The 13,720-nt window shown below is 51.0% G+C and overlaps 6 protein-coding genes across 6 annotated transcripts; 2 read left to right on the top strand and 4 right to left on the bottom strand.

Moving 5' to 3' along the window:
- Window positions 1-259: 259 nt before the first annotated feature.
- On the bottom strand, window positions 260-4,244 carry BKA67DRAFT_522728 (uncharacterized protein; the record flags this gene model as incomplete). Its single annotated transcript, XM_046098405.1, has 3 exons — window positions 260-363; window positions 424-3,469; window positions 3,579-4,244. The coding sequence occupies 3 exons, from the start codon at window positions 4,242-4,244 to the stop codon at window positions 260-262; spliced, it is 3,816 nt and encodes a 1,271-aa protein (XP_045955397.1).
- Window positions 4,245-6,795: 2,551 nt separating this feature from the next.
- BKA67DRAFT_538900 (uncharacterized protein) lies at window positions 6,796-8,244 on the bottom strand (the record flags this gene model as incomplete). Its single annotated transcript, XM_046100540.1, has 2 exons — window positions 6,796-7,934; window positions 7,992-8,244. The coding sequence occupies 2 exons, from the start codon at window positions 8,242-8,244 to the stop codon at window positions 6,796-6,798; spliced, it is 1,392 nt and encodes a 463-aa protein (XP_045955396.1).
- A 743-nt stretch (window positions 8,245-8,987) lies between these two features.
- On the top strand, window positions 8,988-9,755 carry BKA67DRAFT_661831 (actin lateral binding protein; the record flags this gene model as incomplete). Its single annotated transcript, XM_046107889.1, has 3 exons — window positions 8,988-9,005; window positions 9,228-9,532; window positions 9,593-9,755. The coding sequence occupies 3 exons, from the start codon at window positions 8,988-8,990 to the stop codon at window positions 9,753-9,755; spliced, it is 486 nt and encodes a 161-aa protein (XP_045955395.1).
- A 299-nt stretch (window positions 9,756-10,054) lies between these two features.
- On the bottom strand, window positions 10,055-10,788 carry BKA67DRAFT_661830 (nucleolar protein 12-domain-containing protein; the record flags this gene model as incomplete). The annotated part of the gene is made up of 2 exons (XM_046107888.1): window positions 10,055-10,501; window positions 10,573-10,788. 2 exons carry the CDS (start codon window positions 10,786-10,788, stop codon window positions 10,055-10,057), a joined length of 663 nt encoding a protein of 220 aa, XP_045955394.1.
- A 485-nt stretch (window positions 10,789-11,273) lies between these two features.
- On the top strand, window positions 11,274-12,486 carry BKA67DRAFT_375856 (BIG/ATPase V1 complex, subunit S1). Its single transcript, XM_046096522.1, has 3 exons — window positions 11,274-11,460; window positions 11,567-12,153; window positions 12,208-12,486. The coding sequence occupies exons 1-3, from the start codon at window positions 11,366-11,368 to the stop codon at window positions 12,345-12,347; spliced, it is 822 nt and encodes a 273-aa protein (XP_045955393.1). The 5' UTR covers window positions 11,274-11,365; the 3' UTR covers window positions 12,348-12,486.
- A 484-nt stretch (window positions 12,487-12,970) lies between these two features.
- On the bottom strand, window positions 12,971-13,648 carry BKA67DRAFT_523065 (uncharacterized protein; the record flags this gene model as incomplete). The annotated part of the gene is made up of 2 exons (XM_046098434.1): window positions 12,971-13,168; window positions 13,463-13,648. 2 exons carry the CDS (start codon window positions 13,646-13,648, stop codon window positions 12,971-12,973), a joined length of 384 nt encoding a protein of 127 aa, XP_045955392.1.
- Between the last annotated feature and the right edge of the window lie 72 nt (window positions 13,649-13,720).

The following is a 13,720-nucleotide window of genomic DNA, read 5'->3' as shown; positions in this document are numbered from 1 at the left end:
TTTTGAACCGCCTTTTCCGCTCCATCCCAGGTTCTTGGGGTGAATACGGTTACTGCCGAACCCCTTGTTATGCATATATTTATCGAAAATGCACCAAATCCGTGGAAGTGACATGGTATAAAGAAAGGTACCGAACGTGTACCCGTTGCATATAACTCCAGAGCGCATTTAAAAAAAGAAAACCAGGATGCGCCGTGACAGAGCAAACTGCAATCTGGTACAGGAAGGAGAAAGGTGAAAGAAGGCGAAAAGGTGGATATTAGTTGAGGAAACCCTTGCAAGCAGCTGTACCGCACAAACAGGGAATACGGTCCAGACTACCAATTTCACGCTCGAACTTGTAGTCATAGGTCAACTCCTCACCTGTGGTTATGTTAGCCGTCTGTCTGCAGTATGATGCATAGCGAACCACAAATGACTTACTCTCAGCAATGTCACGCAAGGCATAGATGACAATGCGCTTAGTCCCTTCCACCCTGATAATCTTGGCTGTGCAGTTTGGCATACAACTATGGTTGATGAAACGGGCAATACCTCCTTTCTTGGTAGCATCGATGACGGTATTATCGTCAATCCTGAATAGATAACTGCTGCCGATACCGCTCTTGAGATAACGGTGCTCTCGAAGTTCGGCGATCTGCTGCCGGATTTCTTCACCAACATATTCGATAATCATGTCGTCCTTGTTGATGTTCTCCATGGCATAAAGCCCCCAGTTATGAATGGCCGAACGAGCAAATTTGACAGGCTTTTTGCGCTTTTTAAGCTGGTTGAAACGAAGAACATCGGAATCTTGACCAAGCGTCCGCTTCTGGTCGTTAAGATCAGCCACGAAACGTCGATTGTTGACACGGTTGGCTCGTGAGTTGCCCTTGGCGAGAAGTTTTTCGGCAGCCAATTTTGCCGCTTCCGCAGCAGCAGCAACAGTGTCCTTGCCATCTTTCCTCGCAGCCCTGGCCTGTCTTTCTTCCCTAGCTCTTTGCACCTTGAGATGATGGGGTAAGTATTTTGATTTTTCGGAATTGAGAATCTTCTTGACACCCTCTGTTCGAGCAGAGCCTGTGAAGTTCGGCACCCAGTAGCCTTCAATGACCAACGGCTCTGATGGCTCAGCGTTGGGTGCATTGAGTTCGCGTACCCGTTCATGCCGCCATGTCCATAATCGAGCCTCCCCAATGTCCGCGGCTTTAAACCTCTTCTTGAGTTTCGCAATATCCGCTTGGTCATTCTCTTCGAGGCTGAGCTTTTGCATGGATTGGATGCCGAACTTGAAGTCGTCTGATAGATCCATAGCAGGGACCACAGCATCAGAGAACCGATCGTCCCGGACCAAAGGCTTCTCAGCTTCGGCAACATCTGGTAACGAGAGCTTCTTGGCCTCTTCTTCGAGCTCGCCAGCTTCCTCACTTTCAGTTTGTTCCAAAACTTCTTCGACATAAGCTTCTTGTTGAGCCTTTTTGAGGGCCTCTCTCTCCTCGAAAATCTGCTTCTTGGATTTCTTTTTCGCTTTGGCGATGGAGATCTTCTTCCTGCTCTTAGCTGCATCAACTGAAAGCAGATTGGGATCCGGTGATTTCCCATCATCCGCATCTGCATCAGGAATGAAAATATCTTCAACCTCATTCGAGCGAGGGAAATCCGTTTCCAGGGTATCAATGGTAACACCAAAGAGCTCCTCGTCTGTCTTCTTTTGACGCTTGATGGCGGCCTCTACTTGAAGATCCAACTTCCGTTTCTTCATGCGTGTCGGAACATCGCTAACGGCGAAGCTGGCTTCCGTCATAGAGTCGTCATCTTCCTTGAAAGCATCCTCGTCGGTGCTCATACGGCTGCGCGGGCGTGAATCAGGCTCTTCAGTGTCTCTTGCAATCGAGTCACGGTTCTCTGTTTCGTCCTCAGATGCATCGTCGTCGCTGTCTGGTGCAAGACGATGGTGCAAGCCTCTGAACGCGTTGCGTGCCACCAAAGTACGCTTACGAGCGAAGGGATCCTGAAAGCCAAGATTCCGCTGTGCAGCAAGAGATCCTTTGGTAGCTTTCCGTATCCTTGGCAGCGCAGTTACATCGAGTTTAGCTGTTCTTCGTTCTATGGGATCTGCGCTTGAGTTGGGTGTGCCCACGGGCGTAGCACTGCCATCATCGACTGTACGAGGGGAGCCGAAAGACCGACTGGTGGGGACATCCAAATCCAGCTTTCGTCGTTTAGAGGCATGATTGTTGGGATCCAAAAAGTTGTGTAAAGTAGGAGCTGCGACCTTGGTCCGGATATGCCTGATCAAGTGTTCCCTCATCTCGCGACGTACCAATATGACCGCTTCCACCACAGGGTCAAAGTCCTTAGCACGCTGTTCCTTCTCCTCTTTCAGCACAGCCTCCTCATCCCGGCGACGTTGGTCCCGCTCGCTCCTGTGACGTACTTCTGGAACGAGTTTCCTTTCGGGCTCTGCTCGTTTGGCAGGTTCTGAGGTCGAGTTTTTCAAAGATCGTGATGATGGTGCAAGCGCAGTCCCATTCCTGAGCTGCATACGCATAGTATAGGTAAAGAAGGCACTACCATCTGCGGACCTGTAACATCTATACGCCTCTTCCCGGCCAGCAGTGTTGTTTGTGAATATGACATAGTAGCCAGTCCGATCGGCGCGCACATCGTCAACGGCGAATGACTTGAGTCGCTTTTTCATGTGGGCGACAGTTGTCGGCATGACGGGCACACTGCTGTCAGGCACAAAGATGTAGGGCTCTCCCTGGAGGACCGTTGAAACGATTACTGGTTCTATTAGGGGACGAGGTCTTCCAGGTACAGCAAAAGTCGGATTTGGATCTGTAGGAAGGGGGGTTGGTCGGTGGGCGGCAGGTCCCCTCGGCGCGGTAGGAGGCGGTCGTACAAATCCGTCACCAGGCTTTGGTTTTGGCCCAGTTGGTGCTGTTGTTGCCGCAGCTGTTCTTGCTACCTGAGCATCGCGCGCTCGTTGAGATTCCTCTTCGGCGCGCTTCAGGACATTTTCGAGCATCAGACGACTCTTCTTACCATCCCGATCGAAATCCACCTTGACCATGTTGGCATCGATTTTGCGCCCTGTCATATTTCTGACAGCCCTTTTGGCAGCATCGACAGCAGGAACGGCCATACCACGTCTACTAATATGCGGCTTTGCGTCTCTATATCGGAAGGTGGCGAAGCCAAGGAACGCGCCAGTGTCGGGATGCATTTTGTTACTGCTTTCGGCGATCTCACCGAAAGTGTTAAAGATGCTTGTCACTTTTGAGAAAGGCGTCAACGGGTCGAAGCCGCTGACCACAATCTGGGTAGGCGGCCCAGGGCCTATCGACGTTGCAGGATCATACACATATGCTTTCAAGTTGTACGGGGTCTGGCGCAATCTAGCTTTAGGCAGGTGAAAGTCGACATTGATATAATCAAGTCGACTTCCTCTTGCCAGTCGGGGGTCCGTGGGGGGGACGTCATCTGCCTATTTCAACACATTGGAATTAGCCATGTTTCTTATTACGCATATCACACCAGGACAGATGACATCCCCCCTCCAGACTCATGTATATATTATAGTATAGGTTACGTACCGCACCGAAGGGCTTGTATGTAGGCTTCGCTGTTTTCCTCTCGGTCGAAGAGATTTTCTTGTCAAGTAATGGATCGTAGGTACGTTTCATTCCTTGTGTTGGACGCTTGGGGTCTCGTGCCGGCGTACGGACATTGGCACCTGTCCGACGCGATGTTGAGGTACGTTCCGTGGCGGCAGCGCGAATCGAATCATTAGGTATTCTGGCATCTTGGGGGCGACTGGTATGTTGTGGTTTCAGGGTAGAAGTGGATGGGTTGGAAGGAGAGCCAGAGTTGGTGAGAGGCGTGAGGCTGCTGTTAGCATGTGATGATATGTTATTATTCTTGGCAGAGCCATGGCTGAAAACGGAAGAAGCTGTGCTGGCGTGAGAGCTCGCGGAGCCGACGCCGTTCAGGATATCTCCTTGTAATGACTCGTTGTCATCAGTCGGTAGATGCACGGCATCAGATGATGAGAGTTCGTGGTTGACGCCATTGCGTTGAGCCGAGTCCGACGTTGATGTTGATATGGATGTAGAAGCGGCAGTAGATGTTTTCGCATCGCGGTCGGTGCTGCACTCTGAAAGTCGTGACTTTGCTCGCTCCCTTTCCCTGGCTTTATCTCGAGCAGCCTTTGGGGCAGATGGGAAAAAACTGGTGAACGTCGCACCAGCGCTAGGAGCCATGGTTCGCGGGTATGATGTTTTATCTTCTTCTCCTATCCACCGACCATCATTTCCGAAACGAAAATAAACGACTAACAATGGTCATTCATTGGAATCGTGCACGCGTGTCGATGATTTGAGATGTCGGACGTCGCGAGTAACAACGCGAAAGAGAAGGGGGAAGAAGAAAAAAAAAAAAAAAGAGCGTGCCTGCTGGTAGCCCACGCGACAAGAAATCTGGGGATGTGACGTGTGGACCTTGCTGCAGAAGGAAGTGGGTTGAATGAGCTATACAAGGTGGCTGGCGATTGGCCGATGATAAAATGAGGGCGGTTTTGGATTCAGCGCAGTCGCGAGTTGATGCGGAAACCGATGAACCGTCTGTGGAAGCAATTCGAGGTGGAAAACAATCCAGCGAGGAGGTTGAGAGATTGCGTCGCGAAGGTTTGAGGTCAGAAAAGAAGCGGCCAGGCGTGGTAATGGATGCAAAAGGGATGGGCAGGATAATTCTGAGCCACTAACTAACTTTTGATAACTTGGCATCAAGTGAAGCAGCCGCTTAAGTGCAAAGTACCTCCACTGCAATTCTTCTGCGTTGAGATACCAGGCAGAACGCTTTGGCCAATTATTTGTTTCTCAACCTGGCTGGGCCGTCAACGGATTGTACAAAGTAGTCAAGGCCTGTGAGGCCCCTGCGCGTTGACCTCTTCTCTTGACAAAAGACTGTCTGCCACCAGTTCCCGGCTGCAAGTAATTTTAAGGAGCTAAAAGCGGACTCATAGGGGCCAAGAATGACCGGCAACGTCACTTGTCCGCCCGTCCCTACCTCAATCATACAAGCATGACTGGCTCGGAAAAAGAAAAAGAAAAAACAGAGCCTCTCTTTGACCATTCACGCCGCACGATTGGTTTCTGACAATGTCAATGGTCAAAACAGCAGCTCACATGAGATCATGATTCCGAGAGTAATTCACACCCTTCTACCTTTGTACATGCAAGTCTGCAGGGGCTGAAACTTGAACCAACCCAGCCTGACCCAAGAATGCGTCTTTGTCTCAAAAAGCCGCTTTCGGTTCTGGGGGGAAGTGTGCCATACTGCTCAATTTGGAGGAGCATTCTCAAGCGTTGATGCGTGTATGATGATACCTACAGAGTTCGACAATTGGCAAGACTCAAGCAAGAGGGACCCCGCCAGTGATGAGATGTCATTTTATGACCACTATCAAGGATGAATTCGTTATAAGCATGTAGGCTTTGATAGCTAAACGAGGAGCGGCAAAATAAGAACATCGGCTCCGCGTGTTCATGAATTCGTGTGTTGGTCGAGTTGAAAAGTAGTCGTCGCTCACTCTTCCCTTGTAAGGTCTGGCATATAATTGCAAGTGCAAAAGATGTCGGCTTGCTGTAACGAGGAGGATACAATAAGGTAAATAACGTTGAGTCTTGTGAAAAACTAGACAGACTCAGCGGACTCGTAATTTATCTAGTTTAGTGTCAGTCCTGTCCAATCATGCATAATGTTGGGGCTATGATTCACAGGAAAGAGATCACAATAAATACAGAGAGCCCCAAAGAGGTGAAGTACAGAGAGACAGAGCCGCAGGGCTGAGTAGCGATTAGGAGTTGAATAGGCAGTGAGACTCCGGTCAACTCCTGGCAATACCGAACTTCTCCGTAGAAGAATCTCAACATTGAGTTACAGAGCAGCAAAACTCCGGAAAGAGGATTCGCATGACAGATGCACGGAGCGTTCGTTAGATGCGTTGGTTGCAACCTACACAGGCGCCCACCCTCGAGCCTACCTTTTCAGAGTAAGCTAGAAACGATCCCTCAGATAATTATTAGCTCAGCTTGAGAGTGACAATATTCGCTACACAATAGAGAACTTTTCATGATATAGCGTCCAGGCAAAAAGACAGAGGACCTCGAGAGGCTGACAGAGCATCAGCGCCGGCTTGTACAAAGCCTTTATTTCACACTCACACTTTGTCAGGTGCTACCGTGCTAGATCCTCGAAGACAAGATTGGGCTTCACACTACCACTTGGGGCTGTATGACATGTGCTGGTCGTAGCCTCAAGCAAGACATTTACATTATGCATTACGTTGTGTTGTGACTTGACGCGGACCATGAGAGCCAGAAGTTCGACCGTGCGCACCAAATCCGAGAGGAGGTAGTTAGTTCACGTTGTGCATCGTGGTGATAAGAGCAAATATGTCTGATTTCACTAAAATTTTCACCGCCACCAAGAGGACAGATGAGGGCGAAGATAAGGCTGTGCAGCAGATGCAGAGCACAATTAGATAACCGTAGCTGGTATTATTCGCATGTGCATAGGCGAAAGAACATTATTCATACATAATTTAAAAATGCCGTTGGCAACTGGCTGCTTTGCTGCCCAAACTCTTCAACAGGTGAGGCACGCGGAGAGCCCTGTTTTGATGAGTGCCCGGTCCTGTCCGAGTCTTATGGCCTCGTGTAGCAGTCCAATAAGGTCAAGCCAACGCCATTTTCCGACCAAAAACAACCCAAAACGCCTGATCATACGTCGTAATTCAACAGTAAAATACATTTACTCAGGCAGTTGCATCTGGAAGTCGTCATCTTCCAGTTCTGGTAGAGGACCACCGGCAAAGTCGCAGTCATCATCATCATCCTCTGGGTGAAAGATAGATAAGAAAGGGACGCGTTCCTTCCAAAGCTCATCGTCAACGGAGGCTGGTATAAGCGTCTTTGCAAAGCGACTTGGCGTAATAGTCATGTCTGAGTCTGTTGATGCTGTCGTTGCCGAGCGGGGAAGTCCAGCAGCCTTAGGTTTAAAAGGGCTTGGAGCCCGCTTTGCACCTGGCCTGGTTGTTCCAGACAACAGTGCTGATGCAGCAGCGCGACCTTTGTTGTAGCCAAGAGTCGTCCTTGAGTTGGCTTCAATATTCGCCATTGGTGTCCGTCGGACTGCTGGAGGCTGCGGCACTGCTGACTTGTTACCCGTAAGTCGTGGGATGGTGAATGAGGCGGCCTTCTTTCTGGCAACCGGGGCCAATACAGGCTTCAAAGTCCTGCGCTGCAATGATTTAGTAGCGTCGTCCATGGTGAGCGCAGATGCAGCGGTCCTGGAGGTTAACGAGCTCAATGGTCTACGGGTTGCTGTTGCTAGTCGCACTTCCTTGGCCTTGGATTGTGCGGTTGTCAATGTAGTTGGCTTGGACTTCAAAGGCTTCACGTTGTTAGCCTCATCAATCTCATCCTGGACAGAAGGCCATTCGAAATTGTCAAAATCCTCCTTGATCTTTCTATCGGCTTCCTCTAATGCCTTTCGCGTTGCCTCGCGCTCTTCTCTTTCAGACTTGGAGACACCATCCTCTCCGATCGGGTCAAAGTAGTACTGGTAGAAGCCTTTCATGCGGTTCTCTGGCTTCAGCATGTCGAATGTCAGAACCCCATCGGGAAAGACGTCAGATTCGTATGGGAGATCTTTTGGCCTAGGTGGGCAATATTCTGGCTCTTCTTCACTCAATGGATCCTCTACTTGGGCATGGATCAGAAGCTTTTGGGTCTCGACCTGGGGCTGTTTCTGTTTAGGCTTGACGGTGGTAGGAGCCTTTCCCTTGGACATTTGTATCTCCTTGATGGCGCTCTTCACATTGACGGTCTGAAGTGCTTGGGCCTTGGCGTTTGTCGTCTTGTCTCCCAGGACTGCACGGTTACGTGGTTCTGTCTGACGATTAGTATTCGTCTACGTTTTAGATTTACTGTGCATAAACTACTTACGCATAGGGGTCACGAAGTTTGACTTGTCCTGGCCCTTGAAGCCCTTAGAGGCCATGGCATTCTCATTGCCCTTTGTCCGGTTGCCAAGGACGCTCTTAGCGCCCTTGAGGTGGCCGGCATTCTCATCGTTCAAGGGAATCTTGATGGGCGTCTTTGGGTATCGGGTTCCAAGCTGGCCATTCTGCTGTTGCTTCAGAGCCGTACCGCTGTGGTGGCGGGCCACCAGGTTCTCCTGATCGCGAGCAGCAAGCATTGTGGTCGCTGGTGTGGCTGACGGATGCTATGTGGTTCAATTGGTGTAAACAAGTGGTTGACGTCCTCACACTTGTGGGTGCACTGGAGCTCAATCGATGGTTATCATGAGTTGCGTGATAGATAAGCCGGAGGTGTCGGTGTGGCCATGCAGTAATTGCTGTGTTTATCCAATGGAAGCAAAGACACGGATGCGTAGGACGAACTCATGAGGTTCCCAAGAGAATGGAGAATGAATGGATGGTTTACTTTACTTTGGATGTTGGCGGAGCAACGCGTCGTCAATGCCGAGCTGAGCTGCTCGAACACCCTGGCTGCCTGGCAAGCCTGAGCGCTGCCCCACCAACTGAAGCTCAAGAGCGGTGATGATCAAACTGTTAAGAATTTACCGCTAATTATGCCGTAATTTCCTAACAGACCCGAGCTCCCGTCTGATTCTAGGTGCATCTTTGGAAAACAAGGGGGGGTAGCAACGAGGGGCAGTTATTTAGTTCTGCTGGGCTTTGGGCGCGGGCTTGCCTTTGATTGCTGTCCGCCAAAAGGAGAGGCAGATTCCACTTGATGCCAGGCGCTTGTGACCGTTCATCAGACCGTCTCTTTCATTCATTCAACAGCACCTTGCATAACCTCCTTTCACATTCTCGACACAACTTCAACACCTCCCTTTTTTCTCAAGTCTTGCATCTGGACCCCTACTTTCCCATTCCAACTTCTCAACCTACAGTCAACACACAACCCGCAACCATGGATCGCATCAAGGAGGTCAGTACAGCCAACATAATCTCCAACGTTCCCCCCAGTTCTTTACCCCACCATCAGGCCAACGCCCGAGTATCAGCACTTGGTGTATTCATCGAGATTTTTGGTCCAACTCACCCAGGCTATATCCCATGGCTGCGAGCCAAGCTTCGAAAAAGGAAAAAAAGACAAGAAAGAAGAAACTGCAAATGACCATGGCAGAGCTGACACGATTTTGGACTACAGAAAATGAACCAGCTCCGTCTGGAGGCTGACGACAACGCCAGCAAGGTCGAGGAGCTTCAACAAAAGCTCAAGGCTCTCGAGCAGGAGAACCTGGCCAAGGAGCAGGAGATCACATCGCTCTCGCACAAGAATGGTCTGCTCGAGTCCGAGGTCGACAAGCTCGACACTTCGGTCAAGGACCTGAAGAAGACCTCCGAGGAGGGCCAGCAACATGGTACGCAGAATGAGACCCTACAACGCAGACTCCAGCTCCTCGAGGAGGAAGCCGAGGAAGCAGATAAGACTCTTCGTGAGGCCAATGAGAAGTAAGCCGTCCCCTTTCTGCTGTCCCAGATCGTCATGTACTAATCGGAGCACTCAAACAGGCTCCGCCAAACTGACGTGAAAGCCGGTCATTTCGAACGCAAGGTCCAGGCCCTCGAGCAGGAGCGCGACCAGTGGGAGGGCAAGTACGAGGAGATGTCCAAGAAGTACACGGCCTTGCAAAAGGAGTTGGAGGACCTCCAGAACGAGATCGGCAACATCTAAACCAGTATTGCCTGTTGTCGTGTGGAGAACAGAGCGCGGAAATACCCAGGAGCGAATCGAGTTCGCGCCATGGTCGTGATGGAGTGAGGGTGTGTGCCGCTTGGGGATGATTCGAGGCCTGCTTCTGCCGAAACTAATATGCACTTGCGGTTTCTTTCACATCCGTCGTTTGCCGTCTTATTCTAGAGTTCTTGCAATGTCACGTTTCCCGGTCCGAAGCATGTTACTCGGCTTGTATGTATGTATGTGATGATTTGCCACACATTGATTAAAGCTCCTGCCCCGTGTGAAGGGCCTCCTTACTCCCTTGCCCCCCGGGCTTTAAGCTTTTTAATCTTCTGCTTCTTGTTGGCGATTGACCGGTCCAACTTGGACTCATAACGGAACTTGGGCTTCTTCTGCTTCTTGGGCCGCACGTCCTTTTCTTTCTCAGCTTTTGCCAGGGCTTCTCTTCGTTCTTTCTCCTCCTCGTCCTCCGTGTCGGGCTCCTCTTCGGGCTTGTGCAGGCCATCCCTAGAGACGCTGACAGACTCTACGGTCACAGATGTATATTTGTCTTCGTCAATGTATTCCTCCTCGTGATCGATCGACTCTTCAGTTGGTCCATCCGGTAACCCTTGCCATTCGTCCTTCTCTTCGTCGGAGTCTTCCTCACCGCCCACGTTACCGGCCCTTGCTGCTTCCCTCAGTAACTTGTTGACATGGTCTACATGTTCCTCCACCTCCTGTTTCCTCTGTTCACGAGCCTATTCCCCCGGTCTGTTAGTTCCAAGCCCTCTTGTGTAGTTTTGGGGTCTCCGGCCAGGGGAAAACTCACGTGCTTCCTGCTCTCCAGCTTTTCCTCCTTCTCTCTCTTGGCAGCCTCTTCTTGCGCTCTCTTCACGCGCTGCAACTTGCGCTTGTGAAAGCCCGTCAGATATTCTTCACGCGCGTCGATGTCGAAATTGATCTCCTCGACCTTGTGATCAAACTTGCGCTTCTTCACCGGGGCCGGCAAGATGCTCTTCTTGGGTCTGGGGTGTGTGATGAACATTGTATCTGGTGAGGGGGGAAAATCCCAATGACGTGGAAAGTGGACGTAATTATGGCAGGCCGTGTGTTCGTTGTGATGTGCAGAGCTTGCTGCCGCTGTATGGGAATTTTTCCTGGCTGAATGGAGGTTTGAATCTTATCGGGAATTTTTTGGCGATACCGATATGGAAACCTTCTGTACTTAACCTGTAGCCTCCCCTCCACTAACCTAGAGTGTTAGAGGACTGCAGCCGCTGAAAGCCACTAAACCCAGCTTTCTGCTCGGCGGTACTCACATGGCTAGGGGACCCTGCAGCACTGGCCCCCAACGTGGTTTCTGGCCTGTCGCAGCAGCCTCGACGGAGTTTGCCGGGGGGTGGTTTTTTGTCCTCTCTCTCTCGCTTGCTGAGCTGGGCAGGCTGGCAGGCTGGACGTCGGTAATTCGCTGTAGTCTAGGTTAGGTTAGTCCACGGTTAGCTTTGTACTTGGGAGGTAATGAGCTGGTACATGCAATCCACACATGGATGTCGTCAAGCTCTCGCTTCATTTCCAACGTCCATTCAAAGATAGAGGCGTAACATCCTGAAAGCAACTCCACGATGCGTCTTTCCACAGCGGCGACCGTCGCTGCTTGCTGCGCCACGGCGCATGCATTCACGAACACCTCGCCTTTTGTTCTTTTTTCAACCGAGAGGTACGTGTCTTCGTCTCCATACATGGAATCATCACCATGATCATCATCACCATTGCCAGAACCTATCGCGAACTGGAATTGCTAACGTTATGGTCCTATCCAACAGGCTGGACAGCCCTCTATCAGATGAGCTGCACGCCAACAGCTCCGTACTCAAGGCCGCCGGCGACTTCCTGTCGTCCTGTCCGACGCAGCGCTACCTGCTCGTGTCGCAGCCAAACCTCAACATCCAACACCTGGGCTCGAGCAGTGCGGCCCCCAAGCTGCAGGCCGCGCTCTCATCGAGAAAGGTCCAGGGCCGCATGACCATCTCGGAGATGAGCGGCGTTGCCGATATCCAGAAGCTCGAGTCCGCCATCAGGGAGAGCTGTCAGGCTGCCGGCAAGACACCATCGGTCGATACCCTGAACCTGGAGCCGATCCCCGCGGGCGGCCGATTCCAGGATATCGTTGAGAGTCTGAGGGAAAGTGATGAGGATCTCGGGTTGGTTCTGCAACAGTACGATGCCGCGGGAGACTTTACCGTCATCTACACGGCTGGCGCTCACACGGAGAAGGCGCACGAGGAGTATGAGGCCGAGTTCAAGGATACGACGCACCAGGAACTGAAGAGACGGAACGGAAACGTGCAAAGGCAGAAACAAGAGAGAGACACGAGGCCGTTGTTTGAGAAGTACCAGTTCTTCACACCTGGTAGGTTCATTCTGCGATATACACGTGAAGGATAACACGACTAACTCTGATCAGGTATCTTCATGGTTCTTGTAGCTTTGCTGCTTCTGTTCTCAATCCTGGGAGTAGGAATTGCTGCTCTTGGCAGTCTCCAAGTCCCGTATGGTGCCTTTGACAAGGAGATGGGCCCGGCTGCTCAGAAGAAGCAACAATAAGCGCTTTACAAGACGGCTACTGGCACTTAACAAATCAACCGAAACTAGGAGCAGGCTGTACTGTCTACTCGCTCGAGAGCGTCGTGTGTCTTTGATAAGTCCATGTGTATCGATTTATCTAGTAGAAGCCCTGGAATTGTATGGAATAGAACGTGATCGAGCTTTCCTTGCGGGCACTGGCACCTGGCAGAGGGGGTGTATAAACACATGATTTTCATAGCTGGCGTTTCAATACATATGATCAAAGGAGCCAGCACTTGTCGGTCGTGGATACGACATGAAACATGTGACTGTAACCTGGTTTTTTTTCTCTGCTGTGGCCCCAAAGGACTCTGTCTATGAGGCGAACGCCATGAACGCCTCCAAGAAATTCATATTGCGCCCCCTCTCGATCTCCTCCATCCTATCTCATTTTCTGCCCTCCGAATGCATCCAGAAATTGCTTCCATGCTGTTTCTTTTTCCCGTCCCGAGATCCACATCCACAAAAATCTCACAAATCTCACAAACCTCGTCCATCCCTCCCCCTCTCAGACATCTCCCTCTCTCGACAACTCCTGCATACACCGGGAAGTTGCCGAAATAACCCATCCCACGGGTTCTTAGCTTAGCCTAGGCAGGCCTTCAGACCAGATGGCTAGGCAGCAGGAAGTTGGCGATGCCCTCCCGCACGGCGTACTCGTGCCCGCAGTGCCCGCACACGAGCATACCCTCCATGATCTGCGTCTCCATGAGCAGGTGGTGCAGGTCCTTGAGCTTCTGCCCGTCGGCGGCCAGGTCCTCGGCCGTGGGGGGCTGCGAGGGCAGGGCAGGGAAGCCGAGCTGTTTCGGGTTGGTCAGCAAGAAAAGATTCATTCATTTACTTCCTTCTTGAAGTAAGAAAGATCAAATGCGAGGGACATGAGATCATGATGGGTCAGGCTTCGTTTTCGCGGGTGTGGAAGAAGGGGAAATTTCATGCCAGTGCTGAATGGAAAGGGCTGGGATGTGTGAACGAGTAAAAGTGCTAGACAGATTCATGCAAATTGCAACAACTCAATAATACAGATACATGAAGCTGTATTTGTCGAGTATGCATGTCACTTCGAGATATAATCAGAGAACAAAGTTACTCACCTCTGTGGCGGTTGTGGTGAGCGCTGTCCAATCGATGCGGGGCAGTAGGTTGATGAGAAGTTCAGCGTTGACCTCGATGTCGTCCTGCACTAACTCCGCATCCTTGGGGTGCAGAGGATAGGAATCAGAAGAGGACTTGCAGGCCTTGACCGCGCAGGTCAGGAAGTTTAAGCTCAGGATCTTCATCTTGCTTATTGTGGTGGTTACTTGGGTGTTGTGATGTGTGTAAGTCTAGCGGATGAGATTTCTGCCCATCCA

This window comes from Truncatella angustata, assembly GCF_020726525.1.
Source record: "Truncatella angustata strain MPI-SDFR-AT-0073 chromosome Unknown BKA67scaffold_7, whole genome shotgun sequence".
Classification (NCBI taxonomy): Eukaryota; Fungi; Ascomycota; class Sordariomycetes; order Amphisphaeriales; family Sporocadaceae; genus Truncatella; species Truncatella angustata.
This window is presented reverse-complemented; position numbering and strand designations above follow the sequence as displayed.